The 18,684-nt window shown below is 45.4% G+C and overlaps 1 protein-coding gene across 1 annotated transcript; it reads right to left on the bottom strand.

Moving 5' to 3' along the window:
* Window positions 1–156: 156 nt before the first annotated feature.
* LOC117057938 (gasdermin-D-like) lies at window positions 157–11,748 on the bottom strand. The gene is made up of 10 exons (XM_033168781.1): window positions 11,489–11,748; window positions 8,422–8,596; window positions 6,790–6,952; window positions 6,056–6,155; window positions 5,024–5,077; window positions 4,460–4,515; window positions 2,947–3,093; window positions 1,800–1,977; window positions 1,366–1,439; window positions 157–399 (listed from the first exon to the last, which is right to left on the bottom strand). Exons 1-10 carry the CDS (start codon window positions 11,697–11,699, stop codon window positions 166–168), a joined length of 1,392 nt encoding a protein of 463 aa, XP_033024672.1. The 5' UTR covers window positions 11,700–11,748; the 3' UTR covers window positions 157–165.
* Window positions 11,749–18,684: the final 6,936 nt, after the last annotated feature.

Below are 18,684 nucleotides of genomic sequence, written 5' to 3' on the forward strand. Positions count from 1 at the left end.
TCCAATCACTCCATTCCACAAGCGGAGAAGCTGGAGAACTGGACAGGCTCAATAGGGTGGAAGCACTGAGTGCTTTACACCTTAAGTCCTCAGCCCAGCTGACCCCCCCCCCCTTGCAACAGGGGGAAAAGATTTGCCTTCTTGGGATCTGTTTTACTTCCGGCTTCAATCACTTAGAATCTGCAGGGCATACAAGCTGGAGTACAGAGCAGCCAGTTCTGAACGGGCTTCGTTGCTCCACAGACAGACGGTGGAGTCTTTCCCAGCTTCCAGTTCCAGCCCACAAGTTTGCAGCATCTCAATGGCCAGGTGAATTTCTTCATTCTTCAAGGAATGGTGTGGAATCACGAAATCGCTGCCTTCATCGCCAAAAAGAATCCACTCCAGAATGCCATCCATCTTTTTATGTAAAGAGAGAGAGAGAGAATTGGACAAAATGAGCAAAAGGACCAGTTTACACATGCCCCTCCCTCTGGCATGTTGTAGTTCAGTCGTTCAGTCGTGTCTGACTCTTCGTGACCCCATGGACCAGAGCACGCCAGGCACGCCTATCTTTCACTGCCTCCCGCAGTTTGGCCAAACTCATGCTAGTCGCTTCGAGAACACTGTCCAACCACCTCATCCTCTGTCGTCCCCTTCTCCTTGTGCCCTCCATCTTTCCCAACATACGAGCATATGAGCAGTAATTGCCTTCCTTGGGCGCGCAAGTGCATGTGAACTGAGCGCTCACAGATACAGCGGGGTACAATTCCTGGGATGAATTGTGGGTGAGGGCAGTAACTGAAGAAGACGTGAGAAAAGCCCTGCTGGACAGAAATCATGTCTAGTCCAGCACCCTGTTTTCACAGTGGCCAACCAGATGCCTATGGAAAGCCCCAAAGCAGAATTTGAGCACAAAAACACACGCCGTTTACCTTCCTGCCACAAGGGTACCTGTAATATATGAGGTAATATACAGCCATAGGGACTAGTAGCCACTGATAGACTTATCTTTAGTCTGTTCCCAGCCTGCTTTCTTGTTTGTTCACACATACACACACGTTCACCTCACCGTAGCTAGGGAGAAGCCACCTCCCCCAAACTCTTGATTCAAAATACTCCAGAAATATCTTTTAAGTTTTTCCTAACTTTTCCTTCCCCAATGAGGAAAGATCAACCATCTTGGGCAGAGTGGATGACCAAGAAAGAAACAGCCAGTGGCCATAACAAAATGTTAAAACTCTTAAGGGGAAATCATTCTGATGTAATGGGTGAGGGAAGAGCAAATGAATACCTCCCAGGCATGAATGTTTGGTATTCATCTTTTCTTTAAAATAAAATAAAATTAAAAACTACATGGAAGTAGTTAAGCCGGAAGGGCCTCACCATCTCCAGCTGTTGGGCCATTTTTTTCTTCTCCAGGACGGTATGCAGCAGGGGTAGCATCTCATAGTCCAAGTCTGTGAACACAAATCCCAAGACGTGATGAATGGAGCGATACTGCCACATGTGGATGGTAGCATCTTTTACACACACATGCGCACAGTTATCCAGAACAGACAGGTCTGGATGGATGCCTTACAGCAGGCATAGGCAAACTCAGCCCTCCAGCTGTTTTGGGACTATAATTCCCATCATCCCTGACCACTGGTCCTGTTAGCTAGGGATCATGGGAGTTGTAGTCCCGAAAACATCTGGAGGGCCGAGTTTGCCTATGCCTGGCTTAGAGGCTTGCAAGGAAGGTGCAAAAACTATCCACCAACCCCTCTCGCCTTGGGGAAGCCAAGCTGACACACCCAACCGATAAGTGTTCTCCATACCATCTATAGAAGAACAAAGGAAGTTGACTGGTCCACAGAGATCTTGGTTCTTCGCACTCTCCGTGTCTCGAGAAATCCCTAAACAGGAAAGCAGCTTTTCCACAGCAGGTCGGTTTTCCTCATTCAGGGACTCCAGCGTGGAGTGATCGACTCTGTTTCCTGCCATAGAAAGCTCCAGCTGGTGGGAAATTATAGCATTTGGTCAGTCAACAGGAGTGAAAATAGACAGCTGCCACATATAGCAGAGCCCTTATCTCCTAAAGCCTTTCTTCTTCTTTCCCCCCAGAGCTGAGATACATATTTGCTGCTAAGTCCCAATAAAGGACTTCTGGGAACATAAGCAATGTGGTTAGGTGCAGAGACTGAGTGGATAAGTTTGGGTAAAGCCAGGATCTTGGAACAGACAAGCTGGAAGCTCGAGAAAGAAGATACTTTGGTAGCAGATTTCTGGAACAAGCGCTGAAACTGAAATAAACACGGGAAGGGTACATACCCGCTGTGAAAAAGAACCCGTGGCCCTGCGGTTGTTGATTGACTCCAGCTCCCACCTGCCCCAGCTAGCATGGCCAATAGTTAGGGATGATAGGAGTTGCAGAGGCAGAGCCGGCCCAGCTGGCAGGGTGAGTGAGGCTGCTGCTTCAGGTGGCAGGTGCCCCCAGGTGGCATGCCAATGAGCGTCCCGCCTGCCCTGCCACCACCAGTGGTGGAGAAGCATCCATCTGGGGCAAAATCTTACCCGAAATTTGCAAACCCTGACCCCAAATCTGCACAGATGGTGTTGCTTCTAGGCCAGCAGTAGCATGAGCAGATCAGTGGTGGCGGCCGGCGACAGCAGCAGGGCAAAGCGGCACTTTCTGTTTTACCACCAGCCCCCCCCCCCCCCGGTCTGGTGGGTCACAGGTTCAACATCCCTGGCATTTACAGATTTAGTCTGCATCCATACTAGGATTTCCCAAACTTGAGTCTCCAGCTGTTTGTGGACTACAACTCCCATCATCCCTAGCTAGCAGGACCAGTGGTCAGGGACGATGGGAACTGTAGTCCACAAACAGCTGGAGACCCGAGCTTGGGAAACCCTGGCCTACACCTACATGCAGCAGAATAGCACAGTATATGAGCTGTTGAGCAGCTGAGAAAAGTGACGAACCATCGACTGGACAGTGGAAGCGACTTCTCCGTCCTGCAGGAAAACTTCAAAGGATTCCAGAAGCTGCTTCCTCAAAGGCTGGCTCAAGAGCCCCAGCGGCTCATATGCCTCTTTGACGGCGTCTTTCACTTGCTGGACAGCTAAAGGTTGCAGTCAAGACGGTTAGCATGATTTGCACTGCGGCACTTCTGATAACAATGGGACGGGGGTGGCGCTGTGGGTTAAACCACAGAGCCTAGGGCTTGCCGATCAGAAGGTCGGCGGTTCGAATCCTCGCAATGGGGTGAGCTCCCGTTGCTCGGTCCCTGCTCCTGCCAACCTAGCAGTTCAAAAGCACATCAAAGTGCAAGTAGATAAATAGGTACCATACCGCTCCAGCGGGAAGGTAAACGGTGTTTCCGTGCGCTGCTCTGGTTCGCCAGAAGCGGCTTAGTCATGCTGGCCACATGACCCGGAAGCTGTACACCGGCTCCCTTGGCCAATAAAGCGAGATGAGTGCCCCAACCCTAGAGTCATCCACGACTGGACCTAACGGTCAGGGGTCCCTTTACCTTTACTGATCGAAGCGAAGAGGTGGCTTTGCCTTTGAGGACTGAGGCTGGTATATGATGGGCTACTTACCATAACCAATCACTCATTTAAAAGTGCTTGTTAGGGCACACTGCTTAGAAATTCCAGCAATACCTAAATAGCTTAAATAAATAGTATGGCGCTGAGTTTCAGAGGCAGCAGGAGCTAATTTCAGCTGGGTTTAGCCTTGAGAGGAGCAAAACTCAAGAGACCACACTTGGAGAACTGTGTCCAGTTCTGGGCACTGCAATTAAAGAAGGATATTGACACTCTGGAACGTGTGCATTTGAGGGTGGCCAAGATGACCAAAGGTCTGCCAACCAAGCCTTAGGAGGAATGGTTGAGGGAGGTGGGTATGTTTAGCACAGAGAAGAGGAGACTGAGAGGAGATATAATAGACACCTTCAAATATCTAAAGAGCTGTCACTTGTAGGATGGAGCAAAGCTTGTTTTCTCCTGCTCTGGAGGTTAGGACTAGAACCAGTGGCTTCAAGTTACAAGAAAGGAGATTCCGACTAAACATCAGGAAGAACTTTCTGGCATTAAGAGCTGTTTGACAGTGGAGCATACCCCCACGAGCGCTGGTGGACTCTCCTTCCTTGGAGGATTGGGTGGCCACATGTCATGTATGATCTAGTTGAGATCCCTGCATTGCAGGGGGCTGGACTAGATGACCCCCGGGATCCTTTCTGACTCTACGATTCTGTGATTCTACAATTTTTATGATACTGAGCCAGAACTATTGTCTACTACTGACTGGCAATGGATCACCAGCGTTTCAGGAGTCTTATTTCCCATTCCTACCAGGAGATGCCGGGGACTGAACCTGGAACCGCCCGCATAGAAAACAGATGTTTTGCCACGGAGCTATGAAGGGGATTTGCTGGTCTCTGGTGGGAAAGATCTGCAGGACTGGGACAGGCAGAATCCAGGCATGAAATCAGAAAGCAACAGAAGACCACTTGCCTGTTAGCGAGGAGCCTAGCTCATCCTGGAATGCTAAAGGGAGAAGTAGAGAGAAATTTAAAAAATATTGGCTTAAAAATACCCACTTGGAATTCATGTTAGCTAAAGCTGTGTTCACTATGCACTCACTGCATTTCCAAGTGCTGGGTTCACACATCATCCAAAACGCATATGCACCCAGGACCTTTTTAAATAGAACACTACTGGTTGAGTCCCTGTTTCTCAAACCAGCTTCACACCAACTAGAGTCCGTAAGCTGTTCCTAATTCATCTCTAGCCAAGGTGTGAACACTTGGCACAGGGCAAAGACATACCCACCCTGTTAAACCTAATGTAACAACTCTAGTAATCTTGGCACACCTTTCCCTCTGTTCCCTCGCCTCCTTCTTGTCCTGCCCACTGTTGATATTCATACTGGAACATTATCAAGAGTCCTCTCCGTCTGTCTCTTTTTGTTTCACTTGCATTATTCTACAAAGTGCCATACATTTTGAGTGCATTATTATGTGTAAATTATAAATAACAACAGTCTCACACGTACCATCATACGTGAGTGAGGAAACCAACTTTGTTTGAAGCCGCTGGCAGAGCAAAACTGGAAAGAAAACAAAGAAACGATCAGGAAAGGACAACAGAATCGAGTTCTTCATGTCTTCCAACAGGGGCATTGGTCTCAGAGTGACCCTGGGGCAACCCGCAGTGCTGAACTGTTTAACTACAGGTAGATGCCTCACACACCAGCTGTTATCACACCACCCAGCAAGCTCTCCAATTCCTGTGGTTCTGCACACCAAGAGCATCTTTGTCAGGGACTGGTCCGAAGAGGAGGGAGAAGGGGGAGACAGTATAGATTTAGAACAGTGGTTTGCAGAAGGTCATAGTTCAGAGGCTGCAGAGCGGAGAAGCTGGGAAATATTGGGAGGGGAGCAGGAAGAAGAAGAAGTACCAGGGGAGAGACAGCTGACAGACTCAGGGTCTCTAGAAAGCATTCCAGGCCCACCCCCTTCTAGGACCCGGCATGCCTTGAGAGTAGTAGAACAGAAAGCTCAGAGGTAGAAAGCACAGATCAGCAGGCACAGGGGTGAAGTAGAATAGGAGGGGGTGGGACTTTACTTGGAGCAATGCCATTATCTAAGAGAGACCGCATCCCTTTGTCTCTCTCTGTGAATATTGAATAAATTACTTGGTAAGAACTCTTCTTGTTTATCTGCTTCTTGGCATCCCACTGTGGGAGGGATTGGATTCCCTGAAGCCTTGACAATCATTTTCTCACTTCGTTGTAGGGTGAATTGACTCATGGGCAACCTGCTGGAAGCTTCATGCTATTAGTGGAAGGGGCAATGATAGTCCTGACCATTTAAATTTAGACAGCTGCTCTCTAGATCATCAGAGGGCAGAGACTATGGAACCTATAGATGCTGGAATATAAGCCCTATCATGCTGTCTGGGGCTGAAAGGAGTTGGAATCCAACAATTGGAGGGCTGTAGGTTCCCCATCCTGGCTCAAGATGCTTCACATCCTTTGTGGAAGCTACAACCGTCTCAATCTGTGCAGACAACTCTTTTCACTCACCCAGTTCTTCATCGTAGGTTTGGAGCTTCTCAACCACGTAGGCCAGCACTGTGCCTCGGGGGATCAGCATGGCCTTCTTCTTCACTGTTTTGCTCAGGCCCTGCACGCAGACAGTGGTTGTTCTTGTGGTTATTATTATTATTATTATTATTATTATTATTATTATTATTATTATTTCAATTTGTATACTGCCCTTCATCTGAAGATCAAAGGCCAATAAAAATACGAAATGAGAACACAAAAGACATAACAACAACCACAACAAACCAATAACCCCCTCACAAACATATATAAATGGCCAAAGATTGATTGTTTAATCAGCCAGTTACCTGGTAACAATGTTTGTTTGTTTGTTTGTTTCCCACCCATCTGACTGGGTTACCCCAGCCACTCTGGGCAGCTTCCAACTAAAAATAAAGGGACAAAACAACACATCAAACATTAAAAGTTTCCCCAAACAGGGCTGCCTTCAGATGTCTACGAAAAAGCATCTGACGGGAGGGCATTTGACAGGACAGGTGCAACTACCTAGAGAAACTTTGTTGCCTGGTGCCTAAAGATCTGTAATGAAGGCACCAGGCAAGCCTCCCTGGGGAAAGCATTCCACAAATGGGGAGCCACCACAGAAATGTGGGTTGTGGGAGACACACACACACACAGAGAGAGAGAGAGAGAGAGAGAGAGAGAGAGAGAGAGAGAGAGAAGGAGAAACCACAAAGCTAAAGGCCACAAACCTGTATCGTCAATATTTCCGCTGCTGTCACCGTTCCCTTGCCTCCTGCTTGGACAGTCTCCTCAATCAGAAGTGGCTCCATTATCTCGAAAGCCTCCGTCACAACGTAGAAATGCAGCTTAGGGTAGAGTTGCTGGAGAAGACTGAAGGATGGCACCATTTTCCTGAAAGCAACGGGGAGGTATGTAGCAATGGCTCCTAAGCATCCAGGGATCTTGCTGAGTGAGGAAAGAACTGGGGGGCTTCTGCTTCTGCGCCCCTCGTGAGGGCCACGCTCAGAAGGGCTACAGAGCAAAAGGTTCCCAGCGATGTGGCACTTTCCCAGACCCCACACCCGGATCCTGCCCAAGACAATTTGCTTTGCTGAGGCAAAGGACAACATGGTGTATCTCCCTGTCCGCTTTCCATGTGACCTTCCTGGCAGTTTCACTTCAGAAAGCATCATCTTAATGCACAAGTCTCCACCCTAGCTGCCCAGTCCACAACTGCACAACATTTGTTCCAACCCAGGCGCCGGCAACCCCCGCTACACCACTGCTACCCGGATGCTCAGAAAGTTGAGGTCATTTTAATCTGTTTTAGTATTTTAATTTTTGCATGCTTTAAAGGTTGTAATTTTTTCCTTGGTTTTATTCCCCCCCCCCTTTTTGTATGCTGTTTTGATGGTTGGTTGGTTGTGTGTGTGTGTGTGTGTGTGTGTGTGTGTGTGTTTTACAATCAAGCAATGTATAAATTTTATGAAATGAATAAATGGCTAGCCTCCTGGAAAGTGAGCATTCCAGAGACAAGGCGAGGATTGTAGCAGATTCTGCAAGGAGTGCAGTAACTCGAGTCCTACCTAACTCAATGAGTCCTAACTCAAGGCTGCTTTCTTTCTTTCTGCTTGACTGCCCTCTAGTGGGCACTGTTGGGGCTGCAGTTAAGTCTTAAGCCCTCTTAGCAAAAAAAAAAAACGGATTTTACCAGTGTTTGTACTGCGCTGCTGTTGCAGCTTTTGCTCGTTCCCTTCCACGTGGGAACGTTCATCTTGTTTGCTTTCACCTTGCTTTGTCATTTAATCTTGGGTATGCCAGGTTGCAGTGAGAAATGGTGCTTCAGAGGAGCTCCGTAGTGTTAGCTGCCCTCATAAGGACTGCCAGGCTACTGTATTCCGATTCTCTGATCCTTCCTGTTCAGAGGGAGCCTGGTACAGTCACGGTGTGAAAAGTTTCACTGAGAGACAGTTTAGAAGACAGGGTGCCCAACACCCACTGCATATTTGGTGCACATGGCAATCCCCCAAATAAATCCTGGGAACTGTAGTTTGCTAAGGGTGCTGGGAAATGTAGGTCTATGAACTACAGTTCCCAAGGTTCTTTGCAGGGGCAATGTGCTTTAAATGCACAGTGTGGGTGTTAGAATGGATGTGGGCCCGATCCATTTATCCGTCCTACTCTGCAGCTCTTGGTGACACCCAAAGTCAGCTTCCTGGAGCATCTGCAGTCTCCTTTTGCATTATGGTAGGGTTGACTGCGGTGCAAGAGAAGGCTCTCCATTTGCATAAGCAAAAAAAAAGAAAAAGACAATGGCCAAAAAGGCTGGTCAACTTCTATTATTCCTCCCCTTCCCAAGCACCCTGCAAAGCCATGCTCACCACAGCTCCCTGGTGTCCACATACGTTTTCCTCACAGCTATCAGAGAGGAAGACAAGCAGGCCGAGCCCAAGCCGCCGATGTCCACTGCAGCAGTCTGTATCTTGAGGTTCAGTCTTGCTCCAGATTTGTGGCAGGTGTTTGCAGAGAACAGAAGTGGTTCAGAGTGTTTCAGTTCTGGGGAAAACACAACAAAACCCCACATTCAAAACACTTCGGTCAGATTTATTTCTTTAACCACCCACATTCCACTCATGATGATTCTCAAGGAGGTTCACAAGAATCAAATCGGATGTATAGGCAGGTGCTATCGCCCTTCTTCTCATTACAGAGCCAGAGCAGCAGGTTCTCTCGACGGCATTAAATTGTTATACTTTGTGGCTCCTACATCTGCTTCCTTGTTACGACCAAACCCATTGGGTTTATGCAAGCCATCCTTCCATTCTCTCCCCTCCTAGTGCACTTTGTTTCCTTCCTTACTGGAAGAAGTTGCTTGGCAGGTGGGTGGAGCAGCTAGCTGTGCTACCTTCCTAGCAAGTGGGTCTCTGTTGCTTATGGGGAGGAGTGATCTGCTGGGGGGAAGGTTAACATAGTGCAAATGCACTGATATTGGTGCCACCTCTCCTCTTCTGTTCTCCCTCTTAACAACCTACCTGCAGCAGCTCTACCTTACCTGGCAGATCCTTTCTGCTCCCTGATGCCGAATACCTACTGTATGGTTTGCCATTATGTCTGAATTGGACAAACTATCTGTTGTGCATTCAGTGGTCTGTGTTTGTCTGAGCTTGAGTCTGGACTAAGGATTCTGAGCCCCTGAGTTAAAATCCACAGAACTTTTAAGAGTCATATAGTTAGGAAATCTTTGTATCAGGTTTGGATTAGGTATAAAGACTTACTGGAGAGAAAGACTCCTAGATGGATTTCACCAGTGGAGGCCAAGGCCTATATGAGACCGAATATGTCTGCAAGTTGGTTACGATATATGGACATATTGCAGCAGGAAGGGGACTCATTTAAGCTGAAAAGCTACGATCAAGTCAAAAGCCAAGTCCCCGACTGGCTGCAATATCACCAGGTACATGAAATATTTAAATTAGACAAAAGAATTGGTTTTCAAGTGGAAAAATCAAAACTGGAAACAGAACTGATCGAATCGAACTCTAAAAACCTTTCCAAGATGTATAATTTGTTGCTAGAGTGGCATACGAAAGATGAACTGGTTAAATCAACAATGATAGATTGGGCAAAAGATGTGGGTCATAATATTATGATGGATGACTGGGAGAGATTGTGGCAGAAAGGTATCAATTTTACTGCATGTAATAGTTTAAGAGAAAATGTAATGAAAATGATATATAGATGGTATCTGACACCAGTTAAGATAGCTAGAATGAATTCTAAAATGTCGGATGTGTGTTGGAAATGTAAATCGTCGAAAGGTACCTTTTATCATATGTGGTGGTCGTGTTCAGGGGTAAAGGCCTTCTGGGATAAGATATATAATGAGCTCAAAAAGGTAATGAAAATTACCTTCAGTAAGAAACCAGAGGCATTTCTTTTGAGCATGACCAATGAAGAGATACCCAGTCAGGATAGAGTATTTTTTATGTATGCCACGACAGCGGCCAGAATTTTATTGGCAAGAACCTGGAAGGGTGAAGAGACACCGACAATTGAAGAATGGCAGATGAAGTTGATGGAGTATATGGAGCTCGCAGACCTGACCGCCAGAATCCGAGACCAGAGGGAGGAGAAGGTGTCGCAAGATTGGAAGAAATTTAAGGACTATTTACTTAAGTATGTTAAATTGAATGTTTGAATATTTGAGCAGAAATATATAAAAGAACCGGCTTTAGAAGTTTAAGGTTAGTTATAACGGTTTAGAAGAAATTTATGATGTGATAGATCTATTTGTACAAGAAGGTTTTAAGATATAGAGTATAAGTTAAGATGTATATTGGTTTAAGCAAATTTAAAGAGCATTAAGAAATTGAGTATAAGTTAATGGGAAAAGAAATGAAGCTATCTAAAGAGTATATATGTTTTTGAAGACAGTGGAGGGACCAGGGGAAGTCCCCCCAAGAAGTAAAAAACAAGTTGAGAAACAAAGATAGGTATTTGGTAAGGTTTGTATAAGTTTTCTTTTTATATGTTATTGTTGTGTTTGATATTGTTGATTGTGTATTATGATTTTATTGTGTTTATGTATGTTTAATGTTGTTTCTGTTTTGTTTTATTGTAAAACAATAAAAAATCTTATAAAAAAAAAAGGATTCTGAGCCCCTGTGTTCTGATTCGATACATGATATCCAATCCCAGAACATTTCAGGGTTTGGGCCTCTGCCATTGGCCCTTAAACTCTGAGTTATGATTCGCAGCTTGGAAGTTTAGATAGCCAATTGTGTTGGGAGTGGGAGTGGCCCAGGCCTTCAGAAATGTATATAAGCAGTTGCTTTGCCCCTGTTGTCCAGTTCTGTTAATTCAATGAAGGTTCTTGCTGTTATCGCTGTGTCTTGCCTCGTGGGAACCCACCTACACTTCACTATCGTTACTACAAACCACTTTCCATGCAAACCAGAACCGGGATCCATAGTTCATATTGGGTATGTGAGTTGGAAGCATGGCCCGCTGAAGAGCTAAACCGCAAATCCAAACACCTTAAATCTCTTTTGTCACATTCCAAACACTCCAGCCATGAAATTCCAATGTCCATGGAGGGCTACTTCAAATGTGTGGTCATGGAAGTGTGAATGCCTTCAGACGAGGCACACACAACTTTCCGGCCTAAACCCCAAACGGAGCCTACATAAGCCATGCATAAGCAAATAGCAAATATTCATTGCCTGTCTGGGACAAGAGCCTCTCCAGCTCTATGATGCTCTGATTTGGCTTCACTTCTAGATCCCATTCCTGGGTTGTCCATCGCAGTTGTTAAACAGCAAAAAAAACGTCTCCCCTAAGCTTTGGTATGCACCCTGGTCTGGACATGGTTTCTAGTAAGCCACTGTATTGCTCCTGGCCCCACGGACCCTAACAGATGCCTACTAAATGATACGAAAAACAACATACCTATTTCCACCTCTGCTCCTTTCTCAAGCACATCCACCAGTTTGAAAGGGCTTGGGGAATACTTCCGCGTATTCCAAGGAAATCTGGATTGCTCTTTAGTCACCAGAGAGAGAGGCTGGAAGCTATCAGTGAGTACCTGGCTAGTCACAGGTATCAGCCTCCTATCTGAGCCCAGCTCTTTTATAAGCTGCTTGGTCAGCCGTTTAAACATTTTTTACCCCCACAGATTGGAAGACGCTGAGACACAACAGCAGGAAGGCAGGAAAGCAGCTTACAACCTGTAAGGAAGGAACCGAATTATTTTATTTTTATTAAAACAGAATAGCCAGTGTGGTAAAGTAGTCTGAGTGTTGTATTATGACCTGGGAGGCTAAGGTGCAAGTTGGTGACTGTTTCCCAATCATTGCCTCTCCCTTGAGCCTACCTCACAGGATAGTTGTGAGGGTGAGAGTTGTGAGGGTACTATCTGCAGCATACATTTAAAGCCCATAGTTTCCCCCCAAAAAAAAAGAATCCCGGGAACTGTAGTTTACCCCTCACAGAGCTACAATTCCCAGTCCCCTTAGCAAACTATAGTTCTCATGATTCTTTGGGGGGAAAGCCAAATGCACAATGTGAATATGACTGCTGTCCCATCCCCACGGTTGAAGTAAGCGTCAACTGCCATGGGGGGGCACCATTTTGTTTTTTTGCCTCACGCAGCAAAATATTTTAGGCTGGTCCTGGCCCTGGCCCTGGTGCTGTAATACCTGCAACTTTTCAATTCTGAGGTCACATCTGGTTCTTGGGTGCTCCTCAGATGGCAGCCCCAAGCTAGTATTTGAAGTTGACAGTGGAACTGGGCAGTGCATTAGGCCTTAGGCTTTCAGGAAAAGAGTGAGAGAACGCTCTCCCAAACAACATTTACAAACCATTTTGAAGCATTAAAAAAGGCTATATTCTGAGGCCTAGGTTGCATGCAAAGTGGTTCCCCTCCAGTATTGTTTTTTTTCCCCCTGCTAACTTTGAAGAAGTTTTTGTTGAAGAAAACCACTTCCCTAAGTGTGTGGTGATCACCTCACTTGCATATGCTGCTGCTGGTGAAATCTAAGGCTGGCAAAGTACTGAAGTGTCACTGTTGTTTTATAGGCTGCCGTCCTGCTTGTAATTAAGTGATCACTCAACTGGTCTTTATTTATTTACAATATGTATATACTGCCTTTCATTATCAAACTCCAGGGCAGGTTACAGAACACATTAAAGCAGCAATAAATTTAACCCGTAAATACAGCAAGCCACAACAGAAAAAAAATAGAAAGCATAGTGCTAACAGCTGAGTATTACGATCAGCAAATGCTAAATAACTAAGGGCTTATCCACACTTACTGTGCTTTAACGTTCTGTGTCCAAACAGTTTCTCCCCCCCCCCCCCAAAAAAAAGAAGCTTTCCTTGCAAAAACCTGCTCTTTAAAGCTGAATTGGAACAAACATCAATTTGGGTTTTCTGCAGACTGACATTTGCTCTGACTGAGCTTTAAAGGGTGGGTTTTCAGGGGGAAATCTCTGGAGCAAAAAGAAAAGGGGGTGGTGCTTAACAACCCAGTCAGAAATTACTTTAGACAGTGAGAGGAGGTAGAGGAAACACAGAATGGAAGCCAAAAGAAGAAGAATGAAGGAAAACGAGAAGGAGGAGGACGAAGAGGAGAAGAAAAAGAAGGGAGAGGGAGGAGGAAAAGGAGGAGGAGATAAAAAAAATGAAAGGGGATTCCATATTCCTCATTGTGATTGAAAGCATTCTGTGTCTGGATATGTTGAAGGTGGAAGAGAGAAGGAGATCTCTGAAAGGAGAGTCAGCAGAAAAAATTGAAAAGAAAAAGAAGAAGAAGGAGAAGAAGAAGAAGAGGAGGAGGAGGAGGAGGAGGAGTTTGGATTTGATATCCCGCTTTTCACTACCCGAAGGAGTCTCAAAGCGGCTCACATTCTCCTTTCCCTTCCTCCCCCCACAACAAACACTCTGTGAGGTGAGTGGGGCTGAGAGACTTCAAAGAAGTGTGACTAGCCCAAGGTCACCCAGCAGCTGCATGTGGAGGAGTGGAGACACAAACCTGGTTCCCCAGATTACGAGTATACCACTCTTATCCACTACACCACACTGGCCCTACTATTAGGTAGAGGGAAGCAGTGGGTGCCTCGCACCCTGTCCTGTGCCCCACTGAGCTCTCATGCTGCCTTGAGGTGCAGTGAAGGATGCTGCCCCATCATCACCAGTGTTGAATTACGCTTCACCTTCTGTCTAGTTGGCTTCAGTACATGGAAAGGAGCAGGCGCCATCTTGGCCTTTGCTTCAGGCAGCCAAATATGGGGCCAGCCCTGACCACCAGGTCACTTACAGGTGACAGGGCAGAGAAGCATTTGTAAATTAAGAAAGGGTCTGGTTTTTCTTTCAAGCTCTCCATGTGCTACAAAATGCATACAGGCAATAGGGTTACAAAAATCTGCCTGGGCTGGTCCTGTTTATAGGCTGGTGTAAACACTAATAAGATAACGGCTGATTTGGAAGAAAGCACATGAAATTCACGAGGAAGCTGGTCAGCTTGCCCACTCTGCCCGATGGGCACACTTGCCTTTAAGTCAGAGAAATTCAACAGGTGTAGCTTTCCTTGTTAAATTTCTGCCTGTCAGGTAACTCCAGCAGATGCACGAGCTCCATCAATGAGAGAAAAGAGGAGTCCTGGCCCCAAGACACCATGAATTTGTTCAATCCAGCTGCCTTTTGAGTTTCTTTCTTTCTTTCTTTTTTAATGCTTGAAAATGAAAAGCTAAAATGACATGCCTGCCAGCTTCACATTAAAAGCGAAAAAGTGTGACTTGGCATGGGGGGAATAAGGTTGGAAGTTAAAAGAGAGAGAGGGACCAGAACGAAAATACACAATTACTGACATTTTAAAAAGTTCTTCCAGACTGAGAGTGGTGAGGTAAGCCGGGACCGAGGATCAGATTGTTCTTGTTAAAAGTTTCATTTATTCAATGCACAGAGAAGCGAAAGGAAAGGGGGAAGGAAACACTGAGCTATTTGCTAAAGATTTCCTGAGTTGCTGCATTGTATCACATCAATAACTTTGTAATTAGTAATGATTTATCTTCAGCATTTTCAGAGGTGCAAAGAACCTGACTATCTTAGTTTCTCTCCCAGCTACCTGTGCTCCTTCCGGGTGTAAAAGTAAGGTGGGAGATTCTGGGATGTCATGAAGACATCGAAACAGGATTTCTTGGTTTCTTTCAGAAAATAGTTTTTGACTTACCTGAATCCTGAAGCCTTCAGGTTTCTTCTTTAAAAGGGGGGGGGGGCCTTCCTTGGTTGACAAGAGTAACTCTGGATTCAGCAAGGTCAAATGCAAGTTTCCTTCTCTTGAGCTTGCCAACAACACTTTAAAATGAATTGTGAAGTTTTCTGCTAATAAAGGGAAGTTGGGCATCCTCTTTTTAACCCTCCTTATGAGTCACACAAACCGCTAGGTATTGGCATGTTCAATTGGCTAGAGAGCACATGAGTGATCAGTTGAGGTGAGAGGGTTCAAATGTGCCACGACCTGCCTTGAAGTCGTGCCCTTTTACCTGTAGACAGAAGTCCCAAACAAGTGAGGTAAAACTTATGGGTCTTCTGTAGTGCAGCCTTCACCCCTGGCCATTGACCATGCTTGCCAGGGCTGATGGGAGTTATACTTCATCAACATCTGGAGAGTAGTACTAGCTTTTTAAAAAGCCCTGCGTAGATTATTTTGAAACATTCAAGTCTCAGCTATCTTTTTTTGTTGTTGTTGTTGTTCTCAGCTGGAATGCTGTGTTAAGCTTTGCCTTATTGCTTTATTGCTTCTTTACTGTTATGACCCACCCTGCTGCTCTCATCTGTGCCTGTAAAAATGGTCTTAGTAAGCTGACAACTCTTAAGCAGTGTAGCACCAAGGATAACTGTGCATTTGGCAAACTGATTGCGCTTTAACTCGGTTAAATGGGGGGGGGGGACGGGACTTGCATTCTGCTCTGTGAAGCTCAGAGTGTACCAGCCTTGAAGATAAGAAATAGTTCAGGCTCAGTAACTGCATAGCAGCCGGGACAGAACAGTCAAAATTTGTCTTATGTTTGAAGTATCCGAATGAGTTTCACACACTCGCACGGCAGACAGGGAAGAAACAAGCTGGAGCCTGACAACTCCAGAGTACAGAGAATTCCCCCACTTTATAGGCAACCCCCTATTTGCATGAGGGTTGTGTTGCGGATCATCATGTGCGATGGTGCAGCATGCATCAGCCTGCTATGCCCCACCCCCCATTCTGCCCCCTTTTCTTTTCTTTTTTTTAAGTATTTTATTGAATTTTCCATATTAAAAACAAAAAGAAAAAGAAAACCATTGCTCATTATACCTTACAATACACATTATACATCACTATAAAAATAAAAACAAAAACAAAAAGACAAAAACAGTAAGAATAAAAAGAAAAATGAAAAAAGAAAATAGGAAAAAATATTATCTCATCTATATCTTATCTTATTTTGTATCTAATGGACCTCCTCCACCCTTTCTTCAGTGTTCCATTCTAATATACTGTAGTAACTTTGTAACTATTACCTTACAGTTACCTAAAATCATTCTAATCTAGTAATATTAACCTCTCTTCATAAGCTTAACATAGTGAACATAATTTTTTTTTAAAAAAACTCATTACCATTGCTAATCCATCACCATTATAACCAATTCTTCTTTATCTTATCTATATAAGCTTAATTCCATAATCTTCTTCTTACTTACTCTGCCCCCTTTTCTGGCCACTTCTGGGTTGCCATGATCAGATGCAGTGTGGCGTAGTGGTTAAGAGTGGTAGACTCGTAATCTGGTGAACCGGGTTCGCGTCTCCACTCGTCCACATGCAGCTGCTGGGTGACCTTGGGCTAGTCACACTTCTCTGAAGTCTCTCAGCCCCACTCACCTCACAGAGTGTTTGTTGTGGGGGAGGAAGGGAAAGGAGAATGTGAGCCGCTTTGAGACTCCTTCGGGTAGTGAAAAGCGGGATATCAAATCCAAACTCTTCTTCTTCTTCTAAATCAGTTGTTGCCTATATTTAATCTCTGTATTCATTTTGCACAGATCGGGTCCTCCCTCAAAGAGGGCACGTGTTGCGGTGCGACCTGGCAACCAAACCCTGTGTTGTGGGTGGGAGCGTTTGGATAGCCACAACACCCTACTGGTAGGTCCCTCGATGCTGGGAGTAATCAGATCAATGGGACGCTAGCCAAACGGATCGAAGGACCTACATAAGCCCATGCACGTGTCCCTGAGCTTCCTCTTCGGGCCAGTGCATAGGAACACCCGCCCACCTCTCCCTATATTTAGGGCTTGTGTTTGACCTTGCTATGCCGTCGTGTGTCGTCTGTCGTTGGGACAGGGGCACGGCAGGGATTTTCCCCACTTGGCTGATTGGCTGTTGCCATTTGGGTTTCGCCTGACGTGTAGCAAATCATCACAACTTGTAAGGTTGCAGATAGGCTCTGGTTCAGGTGATGGGGTGGCAGAACGCTCTAGCCATCTCTATGCAAAGGGTATTCTGTTAAAGGAATCCAGGGACTCAATGGTTTGGTCAACCCTGAGAGGGGTTGTGCCCGTGCCTGAGTACAGGGGGACATCTGGGTGGTGGACTAGCCTGACCCCGGCTTTCCGCTGTTTCAGGTGCTCACCCTAGGCTGACCTAGGCTGGTGCCCTGGGTCAGCGCTACCTGCAACGGTGCAGGGAGCTAGTCGAACCAGAGCCTATGCAACCACTCACTTGCTGTAATCAATAAAGTTGTGGCCTAAATTCTCCCAAAAACCAAACCAAAAATTTGAGTCTTGTCTGAATTTATTTAAGGGGGAGGTTAAAAGGTCTAAACACGCAATCAGAGTTTTGCAGTCTGAAATCTGTGTATGAGCTTTCCCAAACCTTTTCTGGACAGAACAAACAGACTCTCTTGAAGTACGCACAAACCTGTGTTCTCTTACTTTCCCTAGCGCAACCAAACAGAATACCAGCAGATAAGATACGACGATACAGAATGAAACACTAGGAGATCGGCCAAACATCGTAATTACATTATATCCTGGGTCAGGAAGATAACGAAAATATCAACATACAGAAATGAAAGCAGACTTGGGCAAGACCACTAATAACACAGAGCAATGAGTCAGAAGGCAATGGAGACAGTGAAATAAGTGTGTGCACTTATTATTATTAGAATGAGAGGATTAGAGTAGGCCAAAGGATCTCTGAGTAGCTTAAGAAAGACAACAGCATGTTGAAACTGCTTAGCAGTTCATTATACCAAACATCAACAACAAGCAACCTGCTCAGGGTGGTAGAAGGATAGTCAGATTTGTAACTGAAGCCATGCAAAGGTTGAGGGGAGAATTGCTGACTCAACTGGGCTACCTACCGCAAAGGAAGGAATTGTGCAATAAAATTGAGAACAGTCATTCTTTTTCCATGATGCAAAGGCTCTCGCAATTTTCTCAAAACTCAAGAACCCTGAAACACGCTGAGAATGTGATGAACCTTGGGGCAGTGGTAAAGTTAGAGAATGGTCAGAAACAGGGAACACAACCCTCTGAACCCCCAGCTCACCCCCAAACCCACTTGTCAGATGCAGAGATGCCAATTTCTGGTTTGGGGAGGGGGCAATCATTTTAACCTGATTTTGGTGTTAGGCATCCTGAAAGAAGTAATCCTTCGCTACTTCCCAGCACAACTGTAGTTCTACGGTACTTCATTGAACAGAAAGCTTACCGGTATATTGTGAAATAAGACACCTTCTACCTGATCACATGAATGAACTAATATTAACCGAAGCCCTCAAATTACAAGATGCATGAGAAGCAATTGGGAATCACAAGACAGAGAAACCAGTAGGAGAACACTTCAATATCCCAGTACATTCTATACAAGATCTCAAAGCAGCTGTCTTAATACAAAGAAATTTCAGAAATAGACTGGAAAGAGAAGTGGCTGAATTGCAACTTATCACCAAACTTAAAACCATGGAGAAACCTGGTCTGAACAAAGGCATTGGATTCTTATCTCATTATACATAACAAAGCTATTTTTAGCCATCTCACCCATTGCTTTTTCCTGTAAGACCAATTGCAGTCGTTAACAGCCGTCAACTGGTTTCCCACACCTATCAGCCAATCC

This window comes from Lacerta agilis, chromosome 14 (assembly GCF_009819535.1).
Source record: "Lacerta agilis isolate rLacAgi1 chromosome 14, rLacAgi1.pri, whole genome shotgun sequence".
Taxonomy (NCBI): domain Eukaryota; kingdom Metazoa; phylum Chordata; class Lepidosauria; order Squamata; family Lacertidae; genus Lacerta; species Lacerta agilis.